This window comes from Elephas maximus, chromosome 6, assembly GCF_024166365.1.
Source record: "Elephas maximus indicus isolate mEleMax1 chromosome 6, mEleMax1 primary haplotype, whole genome shotgun sequence".
Taxonomy (NCBI): Eukaryota; Metazoa; Chordata; class Mammalia; order Proboscidea; family Elephantidae; genus Elephas; species Elephas maximus.
The window spans coordinates 27,940,323-27,967,934 of record NC_064824.1 but is presented as its reverse complement, the minus strand read 5'-3'; the positions used below and the strand labels follow the sequence as shown (position 1 = coordinate 27,967,934).

Genomic DNA, 27,612 nt, shown 5'->3' with positions numbered 1-27,612 from the left:
CTTGCTTAGTGTGTCATAGCTGCTTGCTTTGTTTTGTTTTGTTATACCCCTATGGTTTGCTTGAGTGAGCTAGCTGGATTATTTTCACCTTTGGAGCTCTGGTGTCCTGTCCCCACCTGGCTGGAGCTGTTATCAGGTATATCAGTCTAGGAGTCCATTTAGTTTTCTTGTATGAATTCAGCTCAGGTTACCAGGTAGCTGACATCAAGTGTGTAGTACAGGCTCTGTCCTACAGTCTTAGAGGGGCAGGAATGATTGGCATATATACCAGTATCTGATTGCAGCAGAGGGTCACGCTCTGAACAAGGCAGGGGGCTGAGAACCGACCCCCAAGTATCTCTGAGGAAAACATGTCTCTGTTCCCTAGAGTGTGCTGGTGGTTGGGTTCTGCAAAAGGACCTTGGGCATCCAAAGTTTTTAGTTGTAAGGACTGGGAGGTACCAGTTATCTTTGGACCCCTGTTGCGGGTGGCTGGGTGATGTGAGTGGAGCTACCAGTCCTTAGGTCCCTGATGTGGGTAGGTGAGGACCTTGTTTAATAGGCAAAGCAATGTCAAATGTCAAACACCCACCTCTCAACTACACAACTAAAATGGTTGGAGTTTGCCAGCAAGGGTCTATTCTCCAGAAATAGTTCCACACAGGTCGATGCCGAGGGGAAAAGTGCTCAAGGTCCATGGACGGTTTATGCCTGGTCAGGAGCCGCTTCTGTCCTGAGCTCTCCGCTGGTTGCAAATTTTTTCCTTCCCCAAGGCCGGGAGGATGGCTCCAGGTGTTCACCAGAGTCTACCTCAGGCCTAGGGATTCAGCCGCTGAAGCTGGGTTGGGGGTGGGGGGGTGCGGTAAAATATACGCAAGTACTTTGTCGAGAGCGCCTTTCTCCTCAGGTTCCGGAGGTGTGAGTGGGCTGTGTGGCTGGCTGCTTCTCCCTGAGGCTACTGCGGCCGAGCGCTAGGACCAGCCAGCCACCTCCGCCACCACCACTCTGGGAATGGTGCCTGAGGGCTCCCCGTGATTCAGGTCCGGTAACTCCTCTGCACTTCTGAACGGCCTCTTCCTCCCTCTGCCCCTCAGTTCATTGTCTAAGCTTGCTTTTGATGCTCAGGGCTCCCAGCTTGTCACAGATATACTCGTTTCACTTGTTTTTTCGGGTCTTTGTTGTAAAGAGGGCTGGACTGAAGCGTCTGTCTGTTCCGTCATCTTGGCTCTGCCTCCCCAGGTTTAGTGCACTTTTAAAAGAGGTACTCAGATCTGTCTTTTAAGAACATACATTTTCCCTTTCTATAGATTAATTATGCTCATTCAGCTCATTTATAGGTCTTTAATGATTTTCCCATAAAAATGATATTTCTCTTTAACCTTACCTCCTAGAAATAATACAAACTCTAGTTATTCAATATGTAATATTTTCAATTGCTTCTGACTTTGGTAATTGTATGAAATTAATTACTAAAGCATTGAACCAAATCTTGTGATTAGCTTCCCATTGATCTTTAAATATTCTATTTGAATCTGTAATGGAATGATAAAATGTGAAAGTTGTTATTTGCTAACAAGGATAAGGGAAACTGTTAAAAACCATATTGTAAGATTTTGGGTTTCTCATGTAGTCTGGTATAATAAAATAATGGAAGCTGTGACAACTTGTGCCTATGGAACAGCCAATCCAGATGCTCTTAGGACTTTGTTTAAAGAAATATCCGGAGACTTTTATACAATGAAATGGGAAGTGTGAAGACATTCTAGTGTGTTTCCAAATGATTAAAAAGCATCTGTCAGAAATTAATATTAATTACCGAGGTCCTAGAAGCCATTTACCTGGCATGTTTAAAACACGAGCTGCAGTGGTACCTCTTACAGTCTGTTGTTGACATTATAATTATTTGTCTCTTTTAGAGGAGTGAATAATTATGGTAGCAAATACTCTAATTTCCCATATACATAATTACCCCCATTCACTGTAGAAAGACAGGAATATAAGGATTCCAATCATGAGGAAAATAGATTCTTAGTCTGAATAGGCCTCTTTTTCCCCCCTTCTACAAATCTTGTAGGGTGAAAAGAAAAAACAGTAAAATATGCTATCTTAAAAAACAGAATTATAAATGCTTTGTGAGGAAGCCACTGCAAATCTTCCAAGATGAAGTTTTTTGTTGTAGTAGTTACAAGTGGGAGCCCTGGTGGTACAGAGGTTAAGAACTCAGCTGCTAACTGAAAGGTTGGCAGTTTGAATCCGCCAGCCACTCCTTGGAAACCCTGTGGGGCAGTTCTAGTCTGTCCTATAGGCTGGCTATGAGTCAGAATAGACTAGATGGCAGTGGGTAGCTACAAGTGAAAGAGACTTATCAGAAAAGGAATTTAAATACTAGGTTTGGGATTATAATCTACCACCATGGGCTGCCAGGAGAGGGCAAGTTATAAGGCCAAACAGAAGGCCAAGCAAAGGGAAAGAAAATGACAAACAGGGTGAAATGTGGCTATGGAGGTTTTAAACCAAAGAAGACGTAATCACATTATTCTCAGAAGCAGGATCATGAGGAAGACTGAAAGTTGCTGTTGATACACACTTTGTAAACCTAGAGCTGACTTCCAAGTCAGGGAAAGGAAGAAGTAGGAGGTCAAGAGGATTCCGTTTAACTCAACAAGTACTTATTGAACAGTTCTGGAATACAGCAATATGCTAATAATATTCTATGGGGTTTTATTACCAAGTATTAAGACTTAATCCTTACCTAAAGAAAAATTTGCCTTTTGAGGGACAATAAGAAAATCTTTAGTGATGTATTTGTCATTATATAGCAAAAAAAAAAAGAAAAAATCTAAGTTGAATATTAAGAGCACCATATATGGGGAAAATCTTTAGTGATGTATTTGTCATTATATAGTAAAAAAAAAAAAATCTAAGTTGAATATTAAGAGCACCAATGTATGAGATAAATTATGAACTACTTGGACAGTGAAGGAAGAGAGACGTGAGGTTAGAGAAGGCAGAGGAAGCATTAACCTATATAGCAAAGATAGCTGAAGTCAGGATTGGAGTGTAGAAGATAGAATAAAACATCTCAGAATGCTGTGTAATAAGGAGCAAAGAGGAATATAGTGCTCAAAGTTTGCAGTGGAATCTGAGTCAACTGGGGATCCATTCATTTTACACTGGGCATTGTGGGGTAAAGACAGAAGAGAAATAGGGAGTGAAAACCAAAAACAAAATAAAATAAACCTGTTGCCATCGAGTCAATTTCAACTCATAGCGACCTTGTAGGACAGGGTAGAACTGCCCCCATAAGAGTTTCCAAGGTGTGCCTGGTGTATTCAAACTGCTGACCTTTTGGTTAGCAGCCGTAGCTCTTAAACACTACGCCACCAGGGTTTCTGGGGCGGGGGGGCGGGCAGCAGGGGAGTAAAGTGGGGTATAAATAAATCCAGCCCTACTCTAAAGTACGTAGATAGTTCAGATGAAGAATTGGAAGGAAAGCGCTTAAAAAAATCAAAACCAAACCCATTGCCATCGAGTCGATTCTGACTCGTAGTAACCCTATTGGACAGAGCAGAACTGCCCCATAGGGTTTACAAGTAGGACCAGGTGGATTCAAACTGCTGACCTTTTGGTTAGCAGCTGTAGCTCTTAACCACTATGCCACCAGGTTTCCATAAAATCCCTAAGTGAACTAAAATGCTGTACCTTCCCTGTATGAAATAACTGTCTCAACAGAAAATGAAAGAAAGCATAAGACTTCAATCAAGAAAAACACTTAATGAAATTGACTTCTCAATACCCCGCAGGGGATAAAATAATTAATAGCTGCTGTTAATTGTGATCAATTAATATGACAACTGAGAAAGATCTCGGACCAGGGAAGAATGAGTCATTGACTTCTTAAAAAAGGACCCATCATTGGTCAGGTAAATTAAGCTATTTTCTAAGCAAAGTGGAGAACAGTGTCTTTTAACCAGGTATACTCCAGGGAAAAACGGGGGCAAGGGGAACAGCATGTCTGAATTAGAAAGCTGGCTATCTATACCAACTTACTACCTACCTGGCTTATTACTCAGTCTCTTGTTTTCCTTGGTCAGCCCCTCAAATCATCAGATTTTCCAAGACTTAGGAGGAAATGGTTTTTCTGAGGAAAAAAAAAAAATGAGAAGTTTATCAAAATTAGAAAGTCAGCAAGCCAGAAAACACTGTGGGAAGACTTTTCTAACTCAAGGAGCCACTGCTAATGAATGACAGTCATAAAAAGGAAGCAATCGCCTTTTATCCCTATTACTGTAGTCTCTGACTTCTGGAGTCCACCCTAAGGAAGAATTATCTTGCTCAAGCATCATTTAGATTCTGTCATTCTCTTCAAATCTACTGAGAACTGCACTTGTTTGGGAACCATATTAAAGCCAGTGCCTCTGGGGGTTATTTCACTGTCTCTCTTCCCAGTACTATTAATGTCCAATGTCATCATTTTAATGTTGCCTTGCCTGCTTTGTATTAGCCAAGATAACCTTTTATCCATGCCCTTAGCCTAACTTCCTGAGGTGCCAGCTCCTAAGCCTACAGCTTCACCCACCCAATTACTTATTCAAGAGATGCCAGTCACCCTTATCATTGTCACATGAAATCCATACTATGAGAAATCCCCAACATATACCCATTGACACACACATACCATCTTCCAGACATTATGTTTTATGGTAAAATGAGTTCCTTTATGTTGCCTTTTGCCTTGGTTCTTTGGAAAAACAGCTTGAGAGATTTTTCCTCTAAGCCCTGAGGAGTTACCCTTGTCCTGGTATTCTACTCCACAGGGTTTGTTACTTTTATCCAGGTTGATTGACATTTCCTGGATAAGCTGCAAACAACTTAGTTTTGCTACTCTATGTCTGGTCCTGGGCTGCAGCCTGCCTTGTGATTGATATGCACCTTGCCGGGATTGGTCAGTAGACTATGCAAATGAGGTGAGTTGTAGCCCAGCCTGCCTACTATGCAAACGAAGGGGGATTGGTCAGTCCATGGCCCTGGTGGGAGTGTCATGCCTTGACATTGACAAGGACTTTGTGTATTTAAGTGGCTAGCTTCACAGAGGTTTTGGAGACAGAAAGAAGGAGGAAGAGAAGCAGCAGGAAGAAACTGAAGGAAAAAAAAAAAAAAAGGCAGAGAGAGAGGAGTCAAGGAACCTCCTAAAAGAGCTGTAACTTGACCAAGGCCCAGTAGGGGCCCAGTGGCAGAGTTGGCAGTGACAGGAAGCATAACCAAGAGGAGCCTGTCTTCAGAGAGCCGAGAGGAGACCTGCATAACCAAGAGGAGCTGAGAGAGCTATCTGGCACTGAAGAAGGAAAACTCTGCCTCCATGCTTCCTGATCCTGAATTTTGTAGCCTGTTGATCCTGATTCCAAGTTGTACCCCGTTATTTCCTTTATAAACTGCTTAACTGTACGTATGGTCTGAGTTCTGTGTGTCCAATGCAGTGGATTATCGAACCCAAAAGAGAAGTAGAGAGTGCTGTGGGAAGGGGTGGCTGGTGTCAGAATTGGTAAAAAGGTTGGAGAGTGGAGGTATGCTTGATCTCCACCTCAGGGGAGTCAGCCTTGGGCTGGTCTTGATTCCGATTATAACGCCTGAATTTAAGCTGTTTTTGAGGATGCTACTACTTCGACCCTTTTGTGTGTTTTATCTCATTACACCGTGAATACCATCAGTGGGATGCGCTTCTTGCTGTGGTCATGGTTAATTTTCATGGATGCATGAATTGTGAGAGTGGGAAAGGACGTTAGAGTTTTGGGAAGGTGCAGAGAGAATAAGTTTATTCCCCAAAGTTGAATAGCAAGTTAATGTGCGACCAAGGTGATTACCTTGACTACTAGCCTCACGCTTTTTCCACCACAGGAATGATGATGGTAAAAATTAAGACACTGAAGCTGATGGAAAATACAGTCAGCGGGCCAGTAGGTAACTTTCCACCCTATTTTTTTCCAGCTGTACAGTGATAATAAAATCAAAACGGTATTAGTTTATGCTGTGAATGGAATACTACCGTTTTATTCTTGACTTTTTTTTATAGCTCTAGTCGATAAGTAATAAAGATCCCGGACTACCAAAAAAAGGCAACTCAGTTTTCTATCTTTGTAGGATACTGTAATGTCTTCTAATTTTTTTCCAACGTACCTTTGTAATCATAAATCTTGACATGCCAAACCTTCATTATCGTGTTTTCTTTTTGCACAACCCATTCTGGAAATATTCCTTCCATAAATTAACATCTCTATTTCTTTGCTCAGTAATAAACACATAGCATGATCTTTGCCCAGAAAATGTAATCGCATGGCTCGATTCACCTGTGGCACTTACAGAGCTTCTGTCTCGCAGAAGACATCTTTAAGATCCACCCAAGTACCCATCTGTCTTCTGTGCCCTTGAAATCTTCCTCCCGCTCCTTGCCCTCTCCTTTATTTCTCCTTCACTCCTTCCTCCCTCCTTGCACAATTTTTTTTAAAGCAAGCTTCGTATCTTTTTTAGTTAGAATAAAAGCTTTGTCTCTCTTGGGCGTTGTTATCAGCGCTGCGGATATATGCTGGGATGCTTCTATCCTGCATCTCAGAATCTGATTCTGATTCTCCTGTTACAGCCAACAGTACTGGTTAAAAAAAAAAATCAATTATTAAGTTTCTTATCTGCTTCTCTGCTTCCAGAAGAACCGAATCTTCCATAACTAATGGGGATATCTATTCCAGGGAGCTTTATGGGGAAAACATATTGCAATATGTATAAAAAATAAAAATGAGGCTACAGTTAGGTATAATAACTATAGTTTAATTTAGACCCATTTTACTTTGGGTTGATAGAAATTGGTTGGTATACAATTTTTCCATTAAAAAAGTAGTTTTCATGAAAATATTACAGTCTAACTTTGCTGCTTTTGTGTGTTTGGCTTATGAGCTTGTGAAGAAAAAAAAATGAGTTGTCAATTTTAGATTCTCAATAGATAGCAGGAGAGTAATTCTGGGTCTCTGTAATTCTGAAGATGTATCATATACATCGGATGTTAAGGTTGGAAAACATGGTGTATGTGACTGGGCGCCAATTAATAAATGTAAGTGGACTTAGAAGTTCTGAATTGATGAGTCTTAATGCCATGCTTTATGTTTGTATCATTGAATCAAATGTACTCATCTTTTCAAATTTCTGTTGAACTTACGAGCCCCGTTGCAGAGTATATTGGTTGTTTGCCAGAGTCCACATTTCTTGAGTGAACTCATATATTTTTCCATCAATACCAGCAAAATCGTTTCCTTCCTGTGGCCTTTTCTAATGGCTTCTGTTCATTTATCACTATCTTTAAGATCCTTTCATTATCCAAGAGTGTTCATGTTTTTTGCCCATGATTTTTGACAGTAAAATATTATATGACAGGAATGTTGATATTATGACTTGAACACATTTCAGGAAATCTTTCGAAAGAGAAAACATATAGTTAATACCATTCCATATATTATCATGTATCTTTTCTGTGTCAAAGTCAGCACAGAATACATCAAGATAAACTAATGCCTCATGATACTCATTATGCAGGACTCGCCTGGAGTATTTGGAGAATGTGTGGAAAGCACCGGCCTTATTATGGTGGCTGTTTCACCTATCCCGTGACCGTGCATGGTGGCACTAGAATTTCTATACTAATAAAGAAAATTATTTGTTCCTCTTCCAAATTCTTTAAGTATTCTTTAGCTCACTTAGCCTGTATCATCACCCACTGATACGTCTGGAATTGCTAAATATAATTAGACCTGGGATAGAGGTTTTATTGACTTTCTATATTTGAAAGCAAGTGTTAATATTCTAACTTTCCCCTGAATATTTGGCACATCACACATCAAGCCATCTGTTTAAAATCATACAAGGTGGTGGGATTAAAAAAAAGTCTTTTAGGAAGTCCAAACACAGGGTTATATATGTTCTAGATGCCATCTGTGATTAATTTAGTCTCACAGCTCTTACATTGAAATGCTTGCATTTTCCACCCATATTAAGGTTTGATCTTAAAAAAAAAAAAAAAAAATTGCGCTTTTTCAAAGAAATATATAGCATGTATTTAACATGCAGTATATATTTAAAGTCTTTAAATTTTTCTAGAATTTATCAAAGCTAGCTGAAAAAAACCTTAGACAATATAAGCTGTATTATTCTGGTTAGCCATGACTTATTTTTATATTGGACTTCCTAGTTTTTAAAGTGCTTTTCTATGCATTATTTTGTTTGGGCCTCACAGTGATACTGTGATATTGGCATGGAAGATTTCACTCTCCCCAATTTACAGAGAAAATTGGCTTAAAACAGCTAGGTTTTAAGTTGCTTGTCCAAAACTACTTGACTAGTAAGCTGTGCAATTTAGACACAGCTTCTATTGAAATGTTTTCTCATTCTGCTTATGCAGCTTCTTTAACTCAGTCCTTTTCTGCACACAGTAGCCAAAATAATGCTTGCAAAATGTTCATCAGATGGTGTCACCCACTTACTTAAACCTTAGTAAAGAACTTTCCATTTTGCTTGGGATAGTCCCAAATCCTTAATAGGATCTTGATGGTCCCCCGTGTTCCACCCCTTGCCTCCTTTCCATCCATGTCACATGCCACTCGTGTTCCTTTGCTCACTGGGCTCTAGCCACACTGGGCTTTCTTTAGTTCTTCCAAAATGTGACGAAGGACTTCGCACTTGCCACTCACTCTGCCAGGAGTGCAGGTCCCCTCTCTTCACTTGGTAACTTCTGGTTATCGTTCTCTAAGAGTGGGACCTGGCAAGCTCCCTCCCCCTTACCCCCTCCTTTTACTCCACTCTCTTTGTCTTTAAATGGAGGTGATAATACCAACTGACTAAGTTGTTCTGAGGACTTAGATACACCAGTGGAAGTAGAAACATGTTGTAAACTGGGACGTACTCTCCAAGTTGAAGATTTTTCTCACATAGTTGGCTTATTTCAGAGTTAGAGAGCAGCTAAAGGAGAAGACAGAGTTGAAAATTCACCTGTTCAGAGCCAGCGTTTGTTCAGGAACGTACGAAAAGCTACTTTTTGAAGAAGAGCAAAGCCTGAGTGTGTAAACGAAGGAAGAGAATGTGGCAGGTTCACCTTTCCTGGGAACGTTGGGCCATTGTCAGTACTCCCGGGGGTAGTGATTTGGGTGCAACAGAAAGAGGACCCAGTGAAGGAGAAAGGGAAGAGATGATCTTGCTAAATGAAACTGGGAGAAATAGAAATGGGTGGTGCCTAATGGGTTTTGAGAGACACTACCAAAGTTCTACAAAGGTGGCTTCTTAAAGTCATTTCACCCCAGTAGTTTGGTGGAAAAAGATGTTGCTGCAGAAGCTTGGCCTCTTCAGGTTCATTACCCAGATTTCAATGTCATTGTTTTGGCTCTTACCCTTGAGTACCTTAGTGGCACCATGTAAATGACACTTACCAATTCTCCATGTCTCGCTTCCTTTCACTCTTCCCGCTGTAAAAGATCCAGGAAAAGCCTGTGTAAGAAATTAAAATTTACTTTTGGGACAGATTGATTTACACCCATGGTGTAAAAAACAAAATAAACCTGTTGCCATGAAGTCAGTTCTGACTCACGGCAACCCTGTGTAGAGTAGAACTGCTCCATAGGATTCCCTTGACTGTAATCTTTTCCGAAGCACATCTCTGGGCCTTTCTTTCACTCTGCCCATGGGGAGGTTTGAACTGCCAGCCTTTTGGTTAGTGTTGTTTTTAGTTGCTGTTGATTCTGACTCAGGGTGACCCCATAAAGTTACAGAGTAAAACTGCTCCATAGGGTTTTCCTGGCTGTAATCTTAACAGAAGAAGATTCCCAGGCCTCTTCTTTCATGGTACAGCTGTGAGTTTGAACTGCCAACCTTTAGGTTATTGTTTTGTTAGGCGCCGTCGAGTCGGTTCAGACTCATAGTGACTCTATGTACAACAGAACAAAACGCTGCCCGGTCCTGCACCATTCTCGTAATCGTTGTGCTTAAGCCCATTGTTGCAGCCACTGTGTCAATCTATTTCGTTGAGAGTCTTCCTCTTTTTTGCTGACCCTCTACTTTACCAAGCATGTTGTTCTTCTCTTGGGACTCCTGCTGACACGTCTAAAATATAGTAAATGAAGTCTCACCATCCTCCCTTCTAAGGAGCATGCTGTTAACACTTTTTCCAAGACAGATTTATTCATTCTTTTGTCAGTTCATGGTATATTCAATATTCTTTGCCAACACTATAATTCAAAGGCGTCAGCGCTTCTTTGGTCTTCCTTATTCATTCTAGCTTTCACATACATATGAGGTGATTGAAAATACCATGGCTTGGGGTAGGTGCACCTTAGTCCTCAAAATGACACCTGTGCTCTTTAATACTTTTAAGAGTTTTTATTTATTTATTTGTTTTGTGTAGCAGATTTGCCCAATGTTTAATATGTCTTTTGATTTCTTGACTGCTGCTTCTGTGGGCATTGAGTGTGGATCCAAGTAAAATGAAATCCTTTACAACTTCAATCTTTGTTTATCATGATGTTGCTTATTGGTCCAGTTGTGAGGATTTTTGTTTTCTTTATGTAGAGGTACAATCCATACTGAAGGCTGTAGTCCTTGATCTTCATCAGCAAGTGCTTGAGGTCTCTTTACTTTTAGCAAGGATGGTTGTGTCATCTGCATAATGAAGGTTGTTAATAAGTCTTCCTCCAAACCTGATACTGTATTTTTCATATAGTCCAGCTTCTCGGATTATTTGCTCAGCATACAGATTGAATAGGTGTGGTGAAAGGATACAGCCCTGATGCACACATTTCCTAACTATATACCATGCAGTATACCCTTATTCTGTCTGACCAACTGCCACTTGGTCTATGAACAGGCTCTTCATGAGCACCAGTGGTGGTTAGGTTAGTAGTTGAGTCAAAACAGTTGTATCATCCATGATACACTTAATACAAAAAAATCCTGGCTTATCAGTTGGTGCCTTTTCTTGTTATCTTATGTCATATTTTATAATTTGGGTAGAAAAGGTTTTTCCATATTTGGAAAATAAAAACAAACCAAATTAGTTGCTGTCAAGTCAACTCTGACTTATGGTGACCCATATGTGTCAGATCAGGGCTGTGTTCCATGGAGTTTTCAATGGCTGATTTTTTGAAGTAGATGGCCAGGCCTGTCTTCCAAGGCATCTCTGGGTGGACACAAACCTCCAGCCTTTCAGTTAGCAGCCGATGCGGTTAATGGTTTATACCACCCAGGGTTTCCAAGTAAGGTCCTACAGGGTCGTAAAGATGCTACATGCCTTTGGAACTCAGGGAAGAGAGAGGACAAGGACGTGATGAGGAAAAGTTCTAGAGGAAATGGGTTAAAGCTGAGCATGGGAGGAACCACAGGCTTTGAAGGCAGAGACTTTAGAGGGCTTTTCAAGTAGGAGGAATAGCAGGGTCAAGGGTATAGAGGCAGGGACGTGAAGTGTTTTAGAGGATCATGACTTACTTCTAGATCATAGTCAAAACTTTTCTTCATTGCCCTCTTTTCCCATTTGACAGAGCTGGAGAAAATCCCCCTTAGCTATCTCTTGCTGTGAATTTGCCCCATGCAGTGAATCATATTGAGCCTGGGTAACCCATCGTACACATTCGCAGTGTCTGAGAAATTTCCAGACAGAGGTCTTCACTTCCCTCCTTCCCCTTTAAGACTGTGTGTCCCTTATAGTCAGGCATTGCATCTTTGGTTTTCATCACATTATGTATCTCCTGTATACAGAGCGCTAAATTCAGTAACAGCAATAACCATAGCAACATGACATGCTTCACAAAGAAAAAAAGTAATAGCAACAATAAAACAAAAAAGACCTTAGCATAGCTAAGTCAGTATTATCAGGGTGATCTGAGCTGTGTGCTTTTTACCAGATCCAGGAATGAGTTTGTGCTGAACCATCTGTTCTGGGTCACCCGGTCCCACTTTTAATCCCTGATGCCCATTCCTGAGATGAGCTAGTTTCGGGGATTATAAATACTGTAGGCGGTTTGACCTATTTTTATCTGTGAAAATCTAACTCACCAAACAAAAATGAATTCTTTAACCTTGTTCTCATCAGCTCCATGGTCTAATGAACCTAGAATTCCCAGCTCTTCTATAAAAACAGTAATGCGTCCTTTAAAGCATGTAGCAGGGATTGAAGAGGTGAACTAATTCTGAATAGGTCATAATGACTTTATTAGTTATTACTTGAATTGCTATGCATTTGATAGTATTACGGGGTCATAGTTCTTCACAGGAAGGCACCTAGCTCAGTGGAAATTGTTTAAGCTCTGGAGACGGATCAGCAAGAATTCAGAATCTGTTACCTTGTGGTTTATACAATTTTGCACAGATTACTTAAATACCTCTGATCCTTGGTTTCCTTGTCCTAAAAAAAAAAAAAAAATGCTGTAGAGTCTATTCTGACTCATGGCAACCCCATGTGTTACAAAGTAGAACTGTTCCATAGGGTTTTCCTGGCTGTAGTCTTTACAGAAGCAGATCGCCAGGCCTTTCTTCTGTGGTGTCGCTGGGTGGGTTTGAACTGCCAACCTTTAGGTTAGTAGCTGAGTGCAAACTGTTTGTACTACCCAGCGACCTTCCTTGTCTATAACAAGAAATTAATAATAGAACCTATCTCATGCAATTTTTAGGAAGGTGAAATGAATTAGTATATGTAGAGCCCAAGTTAGCACAAAATAACAACTATGACTATTTATTTTTGTCATAACATTCAAGAAACATCTTCTTATGTTGGTCCTTCTGTACCTCTTACAGCATGAGAAGCTGATACATGAACTGGAAGAAGAGAGACACTTGCGTCTTCAAAGTGAACAGCGGTTGCAGGAGGTGACCCTGGAGTCTGAGCGCAACAGGATTCAGATGCGTGGCCTGCAGCAGCAGTTTTCCAGGTATCGAAATACGCATGTTGCGCCATGAGTTGCATCCCTTCCTGCAGCGGTACTGCCTTTGATTGAATTTCCATTGTGCAAAGATTCTGTTGCGTTTGATGAGCTCATTTCCCAGCAGTTTAGATCTTCTTTTCTAGCTGTTGGGTTTTTTTTTTTTGGGGGGGGTTTCTAGCCAAGCCATCCTATTGTATTTGGACCAGTTTTCTGAAACTTTCTGTCTGCCCTTGATCTAGCCTGGGCTTTACTGAGGGTGGATGTCTTTTCTTCTTGATGGCTTCCCAAGGGTCTTCCAGTGGGTTTCAGTGGCTTTGTGACCTGTTAGAATGTTCTCTGAGAGGCCAGGTAGGTGGATGAGCTTTCACAGGTCAACATAATCCTATTTTAAAGTAGAGAGAAAATGAATTCAATCGTATAGTAAGCTCTTACTCATTGCTTAGAGAAAACATTTCGAAGTAGCAAAAAAAAAAAAAAAAAAAAAAAATCAGTGAGCTCCTGTCCTTTGATAACTAGAATTTGAAAGGATTCTGAAAAAAGCAGCTCTCTTTAGATTTAATTCTAGCACAGTCTGAATCTTTCAGCTTCCAATTATAGTTAATATAGGGTCAGATGGAAGCTCAACCTATTACGTTAATATCCATCCAATTCAGTGGAAAAAAACACACACTTCCCAATTACAGACCTGGGACCACATACAGGCATCCTGTGAGAGACAGCCTACTTTCTTTCTGCATTCTACCTTCGCCATTTGCTAAATCAGGAAAAAAAATTTTCATTTCACTTTTCCCTCGCTAGCTTATCCTAGTCAGAGTCTAGTTTGAAAAGTGTCCTTAAAATCTTAATGAGCTGCTCTCCCAGCTCAGAGTGTGGGACTTGTCTTTAACTTACCATTCAGACTGGTTTGCGTATCTGTGTGATTGGTGGTTCAGTGGTGGGATTCTTGCCTTCCATGCAGGAGAACTGAGTTTGATTCCTGCCAATGCAACTTACGCACAGCTGCCACCCATCTGTCATGGGAGGTCTGTGTGTTGCTATGCTGCTGAATAGGTTTCAGGGTAGCTTCAGGCTAAGACGGACTAGAAAGAAAGACCTGGCGAGTGTTTCTGCTGTGCATGGGATCACCATGAGTCGGGGCTGACATGAGGGCAGCCAGCAACAACAATGACATATGATTGATGATGGATAATGTAGCTTCCTCACTAAGAGCCTTTTGTAGTGATAGCTTCCTTTTTAGATGTGTTGGAGGGCGAGGCCAAAGCTTAGCTGCTAGATTATTTACCTCACTTTGGCTCCATGCCATGAACTTTTGTGACTTTGGTTTAGGGGCTTCTTGGAGGAATAGGACAGGAAGGAGGGATTACTACTCTGTGTTCAGTGTCATATTTTAACACCCCGTCAGAACGCCTGAGCCCAGAATAATACATAGGCCCAGGATAATATACATGCGCCAATCAATACTCTAACAAATGCATGGCCCACCCCTCGAAGGCTGTTATTTGTATAACCTTATGCATGGTTTTTCATTCAGTTTGATGACAACTCTTGTCTTGTGGCTCCCAACTTGAAGTAATAGATCGCCCCACCTGAAAAAAGCAACTTTAAAACAAGCACTACTTCATAATCCTTTCTCTTTTAACAGTGTGGACAAGGAGAAGGGACTAATTGAGACGTCTCTGTATTCAAGCTATCGATTCATAGGTCACGAGACACATGGCACAGTAAATTATTTTCATATGATGCCAGGTCACCTGTTGTAAATCAGATGACAATCCCATACAGGTTTGAGTTGTCCAGGAGACAAGTCTAGATCCTAGGCTGAAAAGAGAAGATGATTATATGGAAAATAAATAATGGTCTGTTTTACATACTGCTTTGGGGATGATTTTTTTTTCCCAGTATAATCAGTTTACTCCCGTAAAGCTTCATTGAAACTGAAAAGTTCAAGTCCAGTTATAGCCAGACAACTAATGTAAATCAGCAAAAGATAGGGAAGAAAAAGCTGATATAACAGATAAGACAACTACATAATAAGTTGCGTAGACCTACTGAACCATTCCTGATGGCCTGTCGCATTTTAAGCTCTGGTTTTAAAGATATTTCTGGTTATGCTTATTTAAATAATTCTGTTACTATAATTTAGGTCTTTGTAAAATTCTCAGTATTGCGGAATATGCCTGTAATACATTGCACTGTACGTGGTCTGCATCCAAATGGTCCTACAAGTAATTTATATAGCCCAAGTCATTGTATTAAATTAAAAAAATTTATGTCCATAATTTTCTCCTTTTTTTCCCCCCCTGGGCCAATGAATTCATTTTTTATGTGTAGTGACATCTGGAATGTAGAATTATTTGAGCGTTGTTCATGGACCAAGGTTATTTTTAAAAATTAAACTCTCAACTTACTTCTTAATGGATATGAAACGGCTTACAATAAAAGATAGGTTTACAATAAGGCTGATCATATAGACAAACTAAAAGGCCATGAGAAGGAGAATGTGGCAAATAATCCCGGTTACACAGGCCAACATGTTTTCTGAGAAGGAGCATTTAATTTAGCTCAAAGATTCCTGGCAGCCAAGATAAAAAGGAAAACACAAGAGGATATCTAATTTTCATTTCCTAGACAAAGGCTAAACCAGTTGCCGTGGAGTTGATTCTTCCTCAAGGCGACCCTGTGTGTGTTACTGTAGAACTGTGCTCCATATAGTGTTCCTTCAGGGGCTCATGATTCGGAAGTAGAGCATCAGGCCCTTCTTCCATGACACTTCCGAGTAGATTTGAACTGCCGCCTTTTCAGCTGGCAGCTGAATACATTAACTACTTGCACCATCCAGGGACTCCAGACAAAGGCTGCTACTCTTACACGTCTTTTTCGAATGTGGGCGCAGACGCATAAGATGCTGAGGGCTCGGTGAGTTGGGTGAAATCTTCCTGGAGTTTTTGATGGCCTGGTAGCCATGAGAGTGTCTAAACAGTGGTTAAGGATGTTCTGAATTTCAGATTTCCGAATGAGTGAGACAGTGGAGGGGAAAGTGAATGATGAGCTTAGAATCTGAGACAATTAGACATACGTGGAAAGTAGAATTCAGCTGTCAGGATGAGTAATTCAGGGGAGGTAGGACGGGCTTGGTTTTCAGCTGTGTGATGGGTCTGGTAGCTCAAAGGACCAGGCAAACCTGAACATGCGTGATTGTCTGTACTCTGATGAGTAATGGGATCACTTAGATGATAAAAAAAACTGTAAAAACGTTTGAATGAGTAGTTTCATTTATGTCACCACCAAACCTTCCTCCACAGTCCCTCCCCTCCCCTGACCTCATGTCCAGGGAGAGTATAATGGTTAGCAATGGTCCCAAGATTGGGCAGTAACCATGAAGAGATGCAGCCAGAGGTTACATAATCAGCTGTAAGTGCATAAATCAGAAATCTCCTGCCCGGAGGAAGATTTAAACAAGCATAACCAACTTGGTTCGGGCCATTAACATCCTATAATCTAAATGCAGAGGTGAGAAAAGATATTTCCAAATTAACCCTTCTCTACGGTGGAGAGAGCACTTTAATGGGTGCTGCCTAGAGGCAGGTAACATCATAAGGGCTACCTGTGCTAGTCTTGTTAGTTGGTGATGTAAATCAAAGATGCTTTCCAGATGTGATGAACAATGTTTTACCTGTCATCTGTGTGGTATATATGACTGGACATATTTTAGTGGTGTTAGCTTTATGCTATGCCATCCACTATTCCATAACTGTCCCTACCTGTCCACCTCTGTAATGACTTGTTTGAGTTGTGACTGTTCAGCCAGCCAGGGTTCATGGTGTGGACTGCAGCTATGGCGCTGACTTCCACCCTGAGCAAAGATGGTTCATTGCTGAACCCCCAGCCTCCTTACTCCACGCTGAGTTAAGGATGTGTTTTAAGCATCAATAGACTAACCTGGAGGAACATTTTGAGAACTTTCAGCAACATTGTCTCCAAACCAAGTGGGGTATGTGGAGGTGGAATAACAGTGGTTTATTTTATAGGCTGGTACCATGCAAGCCATGCAAACCAGACGTGGCTTATACTTGTGTTTGAGTTGGTCCCTTTGGAGGCAATCTAATCAATGTATAGATTATGACTGACAGCTTCTGTTCTTCTTAGGCAATAACTCACATTTCCTTTGTAGACAATATAAATGAAACAGAGTATGCATCCTCAAAACCTGTGGACTAGAGATAGAGAATCCTTACCTACATATATGAGTGAAACAACGTGTTAACAGTATAGCTATAAATGAAATGAAGTGAAAATTTGTCTAAATTCAGGACACCTATGCTTGTTATACTTGTTAGGGAGCCCTAGTGGTGTAGTGGTTAAGAGCTCCAGCTGCTAACCAAAAGGTCAGCAGTTCAAAGCCACCACTACTCCTTGGAAATCCTATGGGGCAGTTCTATTTTGTCCTATAAGGTCGCTATAAGTTGGCATCAACTTGAGGGCAGTGGGTTCAGATTTTTTGGTTTTATGCTTGTTAGTGGGCTATCATGCTGAGGCATGCATAGAATCAGATGAAATTAATCACTGGATGGCGTCCTTAGTATGTTAGTGCTGCTATAACAGAAATGCCATGAGTGTTTTTTTTTTTTTGGGGGGGTGACTTTAATTTTAATGAACAGAAATGAATTTTTTCACAGTTTAGGAGACTAGAAGTCTGAATTCAGGACACCAGCTCTAGGGGAAGGCTGTTTCTGTCTGCTCTGGGGGAAGATTCTTGTCTTTTTTAGAATCTCTTCCTTGGTGATCTCTGTGTGGCATCTGTCTTTCTCCATTTGTGCTTCCTTGCCTCTGTGCCTAATCTCCTCCTTTTATACCTCAAAAGTGACTGTGTTAGACACACCCTATGTGATACGACATAATTAACACAACAAAGAAAATCTTATTCCAAATGGGGTTACATCCACAGGTATAAAACTAAAACCAAACCCGTTGCCATCGAGAAGATACCAACTCATAGCAACCCTATAAGCCAGAGTAGAACTGCCCCACAGGGTTTCCAAGGAGTGGCTAGTGGATTCGAACTGTTGACCTTCTGGTTAGCCACCAAGCTCTTAACCACTGTGCCACCAGGGATCCTCCACAGGTTTAGGGGTTAGGATTCACAACACCTATATTTGGAGGACACAATTCAGTCCATAACAGGTAGTGGCAATAATAGTGACAATAATATATGTGTTTAGTGTGTGACAGCTCTATGCTGCAATATGTTCAAAGCTCTAAATTAGAATCAACCTGGTAGACGCACCACCTGGGATGACATATTTTTTAAACTATCTACAATTAGCAAACTATATCACACTGAAAGTATCATGAATCAGTTAGTGTTTCTCTGCAGCTTTGACATGCTGGGGCGGGGGGTGGTGTGTGTGTGTGTGCATGCGCTCACACTTATACCAGGCGGTGCAAATCTAAGTAAGGGCAACAAATGAGCTTGGTGATCTGTAATTGACCAGGGAGTTAAAAGCCACCCAAATGGAATCCAGGCTTTCACTCCCTAGCCCCGGGTCTCTCTGTTCCTGTTCGGACCTTCACTCCCTACCTTGTTATCTGCTGCCTTGAAGCTATTTCTTTACTTACCGTAAAAGGGATTTCTCCTATCATGGTTGGTTGCTGTGCTCAAGTGTAGCCTCTGCGCTGAACTTCAAGGAGATGTAAATTGAGATGGTTTCACTGCTTAACTCGCTCGCTAGTTGCTGTGCACGTCATTGGCTCTCAGAGACTATGGAACCTTAGGGTTCATTTTCTGCTGCCCATTTGGGAGCTGTAGACGCAGGCATAGAAGCATGTGTTGAAGAGGATAATATGCCCTGAGCTGTTACCCACATACACCCTCTGCCTCTGTATCTGCCTGGTACTTTAAAAGAAATTTTCTCTATGTCTTGGGATTAGGAGAACAGAAGAAGATGAGAAGAGCTGCCAGTTGACCTTTGGACAATCAACAGCACAGAGCTCTTCTGCTCTCTTTCTGCATTTGTCCCCCTCTCAGACCCTTTTCCAACTTTCACATGTTACAGAGGCCGGTTCTCCTGAGTGGCTTTTTCCTCCTAATGAATATAGAGGACAATTTTCTATTGATTTAGAGTTGCTATTTCTACACCATCAGCAGTATTTCTGGCTGAGACTTCTGAAAATTGGGGCCTCTCACCTGCACCTTTGTGTAAATCTACCAGAAGTTTAAAATGACAAAGTGACATTAGTTCAAGTGATACATTTGCTTCGAATGACAACAGATGGAAGAGAATATTTTAAATGGCATCTTTTAAAATGCTTGGTTAATGTAATATGGGCCATCTTTTGATGTCGGAAATTTGTGTCCTAGCGATCTAGAATGCAAGCTCTCGCTTATGCAAAGCAAAGGTAGGCTAAAACCAACTGCGTAGAAAACTGGGGAGAAAGGAGGCCACTGTCAAATCCCTGGTGATTATTCACATAGTGAACATTGGAAGTTCCTTTGTATTTCCGTCTCTTCATGAATAGTGATATTGGCACATGTGTCTTCTTAAACTCTTCAAAAGAGCTATGTGTGGTTGAATAGAAAACACAAAGTTTATCTTTCCTGTTATTCATCCCTGGTACAGAAAACAGTATTAACATGGAGTGTAGTATAATTTCATTTTAAAGCACACTATTGGACTAAATGGGTTCTCTAGGATCTGGTTACAGCCCCACATCTGTCTAACTGGAGTCCTGGTGGAACAGCTGGTTAAGAGCTTGGCTGCTAACCAAAAGGTCGGCAGTTGGAATCCACCAGCTGCTCCTTGGAAACCATATGGGGCAGTTCTACTCTGTCCTATGTAGGGTCGCTAAGAGTCGGGATTAACTTGACACCAAAGGGATTGGGTTTTTTCTTTTTTTTCTCTAACTAGCTTAATCACTTTAGTTAAGTACTTTAACCTTTCTGGGTCTCAATTTCCTCATCTGTAAAATGATGAAATTGCAATATAGCTTTATAGCGCTTTTTAGAAAACAATGTACTCAAATGCATTTATTAGGCAAAAACATAACTACTCTGTTACAACCAGGCCTAATTGAAATTTCTGACAGTGAACTTTCTATTTTGAGTGCTTGGAGCGGACCTGTCTTAATTTCCATGTTGCCATCACAGTGAGGCTCCGTGGAACCGGATTTGACTGTGTCCATTTTGGTCACTTGACTCTGGAGAAGTCAATATTAGAAAACCGCCAGGCCTGGGTGAAAAATTTCTGTTGAGGACAGCCAAAATTAAATACTGAGGAGCTGTACTGGCACAAGGAAGTTAAGATACTGTGCAGTGGACATAACCATTATCATCCTTGCCTCTGATGTTGTCCACTTCAGGATTTATTTGAACTAATTTGGGAAATAAGCTGAACAGAGAGAACTTTATGACAACCAGAATTATTTTCACTTCTAAACAATTTCTCTGAAGCAACAGCTACCATCAATAAAAACACTAGTGACTTAGACTCTCCTCTAAATATTTTTTTTCGAACACCTCAGGATGGATTGATACAGTGGCTGCAACAACGGCCTCAAGCATAGCAACGATTGTGAGAATGGTGCAGAAGCCGGCAGTGTTTTGTTCTGTTGTACCTAGGGTCGCTGTGAGTCAGAATCGACTCCACAGCATGTAACAACAACAAATGATAATTCCTAATGTGTTACCCCCACCCCCACACTTTCTTATAAGAAAATAAATGCAGGGTGTAGAAGGACTTTTTTTTTTTTTTAATGAAAACTACTCTCAATATTCCGTGCTTTATATTTTTATCAGTTTTGCAGAGATTCCACTTCCTTTTTAGACATACAGTTTGATAACTTTTGACAAGCATATGCTGTCATGTAACCACCACCACAATCAAGATACAGAATATTTTAATATCCCTGAAAAGTTTCCTTGCTCTGCTTTGTTGTCAGTTGCTTTCCTACACCCAAGCCCCTTGCATTGATGGACTCTTCTTATAGTTTGGCCTTTTCAGAAAGTCTTAGAAAAGAAATTATAAAATACTTAAACTTTTTGTGTCAGACCGCTTTCACTTAGCACGAATCTTTGTAAGTGTGGTTATGTTGCATGTATCATAACCCGTTCCTTTTTATTGTTGCAAAGCTCTGGTGGCACAGTGGTTAAGAGTTACGGCTGCTAACCAAAAGGTCTGCAGTTCAAATCCACCAGCCACTCCTTGGAAACCCTGTGGGGCAGTTCTACTCTGTCCTATTGGGTCGCTATGAGTTGCAATTGACTTGACGGCAATTGGTTTGGTTTTTGGTTTTTTATTCTGTTGTATAGATGTTTTTTTATAGATGTGTAGATGTAGCACTACATGTTTATCCATTCACCTGCTGAGGGATAATTGAGTTTCTTCCAGTTTTTATGATTATGATTAAAACTGCTATGAATACTCATGTCCAGGTCTTATTGTGTTTTCATTTCTCTTGGGAAAACACCTATGAGTGGGACTACTGAGTCATATATTAAGTGTACGTTTAACTTTATAAGAAACTGCCAGTCTGTTTTCCAAAGTAGCTGTGTCATTTTGTATTCCCACTAGCAGTGCATGGAAGCTTCTGTTGTTCCACACTAATGCATTTCTTTTGAAATATAAAATACAGATATAGAAAACACATACAAGAAATGTTTGACTTAATGAGTTTTTTAAAGCCAACACCGTTGTAACCACTGCCAGCTCAAGAAAGGAAACCCTGCCCATAAGCCAGAAGCCCCTCCAGGTACCTGATCCCAGTCTCAGCCTCCAGCTTCTCGTAAGTAACTATTGGTGGCATAGTGGCTAAGAGCTTTGCTGCTTACTAGAAGGTCAGCAGTTCAAATCCACCAGCCACTCCCTAGAAACCCTAGGGGCAGCTCTCTGTCCTATAGGATCGACTTGATGACACCTAACAACAATAATTGTAACTTTTATAACAATTGCTTCCTTATGTTTTTGATAGTTTATCATCGTCCAATATGAATCCCTAACAGTTTAGTCTTGCCAATTTTTTAAAATTTAAGTTTATTTTAGCCTACAGTTTCCCCTTCATTCCTTCCTTTTCCTTCAAGTATATCTGTTGAAGAATTTATCTGTTGAAGAACCCAGAGCATTTCCCACAGTCTGAAATTTTGCCAATTGCATATTCTTGAAGAAATTCAATGTGTTCCTCCTCTGTCCTCTGTATTTTCTGCAAATTGGAAGCTATTCTTAAACATCGTTCCTGACAATGACCTTTGTCATAGGTAGGCATTCAATAGATATTAGTTGTTCAGGAATGACTGAATACATGAATGAATGAATGTCTTCACTGAAGCAGAAGGATACAACCAGCCTTGTACTAGGAAAGACTTTGACTAACATATGGAAGAATTTTACAGATAGTGAGTTTATGTTAGAAATTTGCTTCCAACGGTGGTTCTACAATAGTCATTTCTGGGGATCTTTAAAATTTTGATAATACTCAATCACTCTTAGAGTTATAAACCATGATGGCCTGGGAGAATGAAGACCTGATTCCCCATTCCAGAGTTCCTATGATTGAATGCACACATATAAAAGATGAGTTGCCTGTTTCGGAATATTCTTTGCAGAATTCCTTTCTGCAGGGCACTAAATGGAATTTGGTGCATTGAAAGTTTACTTCCCAGCGGGCACAGTTTACTTTCAGAGAGTGTTTTATGGCCCTCAGGTAATATCTGTATCAGTCTGTCTGTGGTTGTAGATGGGCCACAGTGTGTGGTTCATTGTTCTGATTACCACTTGGTTGCATAAGCAGTACATTTAATGAACGGCATTCCTGCAGAGTGTATCTCTGAGTACCGACTGTAAACACTTGGAACTGTTCTTTAAAAAAAAAAAATCCTTTTATTTGTGAAAAAGAATTCAGCTAAGATGGTCCTTGTTTATAAATGTCTACATCTGTTGCTAACAAACAGCCTCAAGCTTTTAAGAGAGCTTCCCGAGAATAAAGTAAGAAGTGAGCTATGCTGAAGCTACTGGGTTCTGACGAAAGCAGTATATTGTAGTTTCCATTAAATTGTGTTTCAGGATTGTTTTCACATTGCTCCTGACCAAAGGTTTTCACTTGTCGTCTGCAGTGGTTGCGTTCTGGTCACTGCTTCAGGGATTCATATGTAAGTGTATTTTCTCAAAACACAAATATGAATTTATTTTTCCATATGTAATTACTATGGTGATTTCAAATTGTTATGCTTTATAATAAGGATTTTTGTTAATATTGATATTAACATGAGCCACAAAAATGCTGATATGACACTTCTTTTTTTTTTCATTATTTCCAAAACCATTCTTTACATTATTTCATTCAGTTCTCACTATAACCTTATGCATGGGAGACAGAGTATAGTATAATATCATAATTTTGTAATTCACAATTTCATAATATCATAATTTTGATAAATACAACAGTGAAACTTAAAAATTTCTTTGAGGCCATTTGACTGGGTGTGCCCAACTCTAGAAGCCAGGTCTTCTGGCTTTTGGTCTGACACTTTTTCTCCTCCCTCATTCATTTATTTTGTAATGTATAAACTGTGATAGAAAGTGAAGTTTGAAAGAACGTTACAAGTAATTATATTTCATACTGATTTCACTCTTGACCACAGATATAAGGGCTCTACCACTGGTGGGGTTCTTAAAGGTGATCATCATCACCCCACTGAGTTTCTACCTGAGAGGAACTTGGATGAGAAGTATAAATGAAATTCTATCAAATTAAAAGGGAAATTTGATAACCACCTGTCGTAGTCAACTAATACTGCTATAACAGAAATACCAGAAGTAGATGGCTTCAAGAAAGAGAAATTTATTTCCTCACAGTAAAGTAGGCTAAAAGTCCAAATTCAGGTTTCAGCTCCAGGGGAAGGCTTTCTCTCCCTGTTGGCCTTCTCATCAATCTTCCCCTAGAGTAGGAGCTTCTCGGCAGAGGAACCCCAGGTCCAAAGTACGTGCCCAGCTCATGGCACTTCTTTCTTGGTGCTACCAGGTCCCCACTCTCTGCTTGCTTCCCTTTCCTTTTATCTCCTGTGAGATAAAAGGTGGTGTAGGCCATGCCACAGGGAAACTCCCTTTACACTGGATCAGGGATGTGACCTTAGTAACGGTGTTACAATCCCACCCTAATCCTTGTTAACATAAAATTACAATCACAAAATGGAGAATAACCACACAATACTGGGAATCCTGGCCTAACCAAGTTGACACATATTTTTGGGGGACACAATTCAATCCATAACACTACCTTTTTCACATTCCACAATCCATAAAGAAGGTCAAAAAGTGGTTTTTTTAGTGCTCCCTTTATCCTCTGTACTTTCTTACTATTTTTTAGCATTACATTGATGGTTGAGTTGGTGTTTCCAAATATCTGTATCCCATCAAATTACAATTCCATTATTACGTGGCCTATGTAGCCACTGAATTAACTTAGGATGGCCCAAAACCCCTTTGCCTCTTAACTTGGAAAATATGTATTTAGCTAAAAAAAAAAAAAAAAACCCTCCAGATTCACCTTCTCCTTGATGTGTTTTTTAATATTCTATTACTTGATTTCTACACAGACTCTAATCATGTGCCTTTAGTCACATAATTATGCTTTTTTTCTTGCTGATGTTCTTTGGGGCTGTAATGTGCTGTGTCTCTCTGAATAGAACATAAGCTTCTGGTTTTAGTCTGGTACTTAGGTGCTCAATAAATGTTGGAGTAAGTGAATAAAGTAGTATTTCAGATGGCCCAAGCTGCTGTTTTTTTTTTTTTTTTTTGTAACGGTGTTGACTTCCCCTATATTGTGTGTAGTCTTTCCCTTCTCCAAAGTTGACACTTGTATACTATCTAGGTAGTGATTTCCCTCCCCTCTCCAGCCTCATAACCATCAAAGAATGTTTTTTTCTGAGTATAAAACTTTTCTTGAGTTCTTGTAATAATGATCTCATATAATATTTGTCCTCTTGTGACTGACTTACTTCATTCAGCACAACGCCTTCCAGATTCATCCATACGGTGAGGTGTTTCTTGAATTCATTGTTCTTCTTTATTGTTGCATAGTATTTCATTGTGTTTATGTACCATAATTTGTTTATCCATTCATCTGTTGACGGGCATTTTAGGCTGTTTCCATCTTTTCGCTATTGTGACTAATGCTGCAATGAACATATGCGTACATATGTCTAGTCATGTGACGGCTCTTATTTCCTAGGATTTATTCCTAGGAGTATGATTGCTGCATCGTATGGTATTTCTATTTCTAGCTTTATAAGGAAGCGCCATATCGCTGTTGTTGTCAGGCTGAGATGATATCTTATTATAGTTTTGATATGCATTTCTCTAATGGGTAATGATCACGAGCATTTCCTCATGTATCTGTTAGCCGCCTGAATGTCTTCTTTGGTGAAATGTTTGTTGATATGCTTTGCTCCTTTTTTAATGGGTTGATTTGTCTCTTTGTATTGAGGTGTTAGAACATTTTGTAGATTTTAGAGAATAGACCCTTGTCAGATATATTGTAGCCAGAAAAAAATTTTCCAGTCTGTAGGTTCTCTTTTTATTCTTTTGGTAAAGTCTTTGGATGAGCATTTAAGTGTTACATTTTTAGGAGCTCCCAGTTATCTACTAGATAGCTCTTCTGGTGTTTGTGCATTGTTAGTGATGGTTTATATCCTATTTATGCCGTGTATAATTTTTTTTACTAGGGTTCCTAGCATTGTCTCTATTTTTTTCTTCCATGATGTTTTCGTTTTAGATTTTATATTTAGATCTTTGATCCATTTTGAGTTAGTTTTTATGTATGGTGTAAGGTATGATCTTGTTTCATTTTCTTACAGATGGACATACAGTTATGCCAGCACCGTTTGTTAAAGAGACTGTCTTTTCCCCATTTAACAGACTTTGGGCCTTTGTTAAATATCAACTGCTCATAGATGGATAGATTTACTTCTGGGTTCTCAATTCTGTTCCATTAGTCTATGTATCTGTTGTTGTACCAGTGCCAAGCTGTTTTGACTACCATGGCTGTGTAATAGGTTCTAAAATCAGATAGTATGAGGCCTCCCACTTTGTTCATCTTCTTCAGTAATGCTTTATTTATTTGGGACCTTTCCCTTTCCATGTAAAGTTGGGGATTTGTTTCTCCATCTCATTAAAGAAGGCTTTTGGAATTTGGATGAGAATTGCATTGCATCTGTAGATCGCTTTGGGTAGTATTGACATTTTCACAATGTTGAGTCTTGTTATCCATGAGCATGGTATGTTTTTCCACTTCTGTAGTTCTCTTTTTGTTTCTTGCAGTAGTTTTTTGTGCTTGTATAGGTCTTTTATGTCCCTGGTTTCGATTTATTATTTTACCTCCTTGGTGGTCTATCATAAATGATACTGTTTTCTTGGTTTCATTTTTGAAGTTCTCTTTTGTTGGTATATAAGAATTCAACTGATTTTTGTATGTCAATCTTGTATTCTGCTACCTTGCTGAATCCTATTAGTTCCAGTTTCTTGTGAATTCTTTAGGGTTTTCTCTGTATAAGATCATATTATCTGTGAATAAGGTAGTTTTTTAACCTCTTTCTTGCCAGTTTGGATGCCCTTTAGTTCTTTTTCTTGCCTTATTCCTCTAGCTAGGACTTCCAGCACAATGTTGAATAAGAGTGGTGATAAAGGGCATCATTGTCTGGTTCCTGTTCTTGAGGGGAATTCTTTCAATCTCCTCTCCATTTACAGTGATGTTGGTTGTTAGTTTTGTATAAATTGTTCTTTATTATGTGTAGGAATTCCTCTTCTATTCCTATTTTGCTGAGAATTTTTATCAAGAATTTGTGTTGGACTTTGTCAAATGCCTTTTCTGTGTCTATGGATATGATCATGTAATTCTTTTCTTTTGTTTATGTGGTAGATTACTTTGATTTTCTAATGTTGAGCCTCCATGCATACTTGGTATGAATCACACTTGTTCATGATGTTTTGTTTTTTTGATATGCTGTTGAAATCTGTTGGCCAGAATTTTGTTGAGAATTTCTGCATCTGTGTTCATGAGGGATACTGGTCCATAATTTTCTTTTTTTGCGTTGTTTTTGCCTGGCTTTATTATCAGGGTTATGCAGGCTTCATAGAATGAATTCAGGAGTATTTCTTCCTTTTCTGTGCTCAGAAATAGTTTGAAGAGTATTGGTATGAGCTGTTACCTCTGAAAGTTTGGTAGAATTCTCCATTGAAGGTGTCCAGACCAGGGCATTTTTTGGGGGAATTTTTTTTTTATTACCTGTTCAATCTCTTGTTTTATTATGGGTCTGTTTAGTTTTTCTGCCTTAGTTTGTGTTAGTTTAGGTAGATAGTGTGATTCTAGAAATTTGTCCATTTCTTCTAGGTTTTCAAATTTGTTGGAGTACAATTTTTCATAGTATTCAGTTCTGATCCTTTGAATTTCAGTTGGGTTTCTTTTGATACCAATCTTATTTCTTATTCAGATAATTTGCTTCCTCTTCAGTTTTTCTTTTGTCAGTTTGGCCAATGGTTTGTCAATTTTGTTGATGTTTTCAAAGAACAAACGTTTGGTCTTACTGATTCTTTCTATTGTTTTTATGTTCTCTATTTCATTTATTTCTGCTCTAATCTTTATTGAGGCCCTGGAGGCACATTAGTTAAGAGCTGAGCTGCTAACCGTAAGGTTGGGAGTTTGAATC

The 27,612-nt window shown here is 39.8% G+C and overlaps 1 protein-coding gene across 9 annotated transcripts in view; it reads left to right on the top strand.

The window, feature by feature from the left end:
* NCKAP5 (NCK associated protein 5) overlaps positions 1-27,612 on the top strand; it is a 1,220,442-nt gene that overhangs the window by 645,379 nt on the left and 547,451 nt on the right. For all 9 annotated transcript variants that reach the window (XM_049889201.1, XM_049889199.1, XM_049889198.1 and 6 more), the window contains one exon: positions 12,793-12,926. In XM_049889201.1, the coding sequence (XP_049745158.1) occupies positions 12,793-12,926 (134 nt within the window). The remainder of the gene's footprint in view (positions 1-12,792; positions 12,927-27,612) is intronic.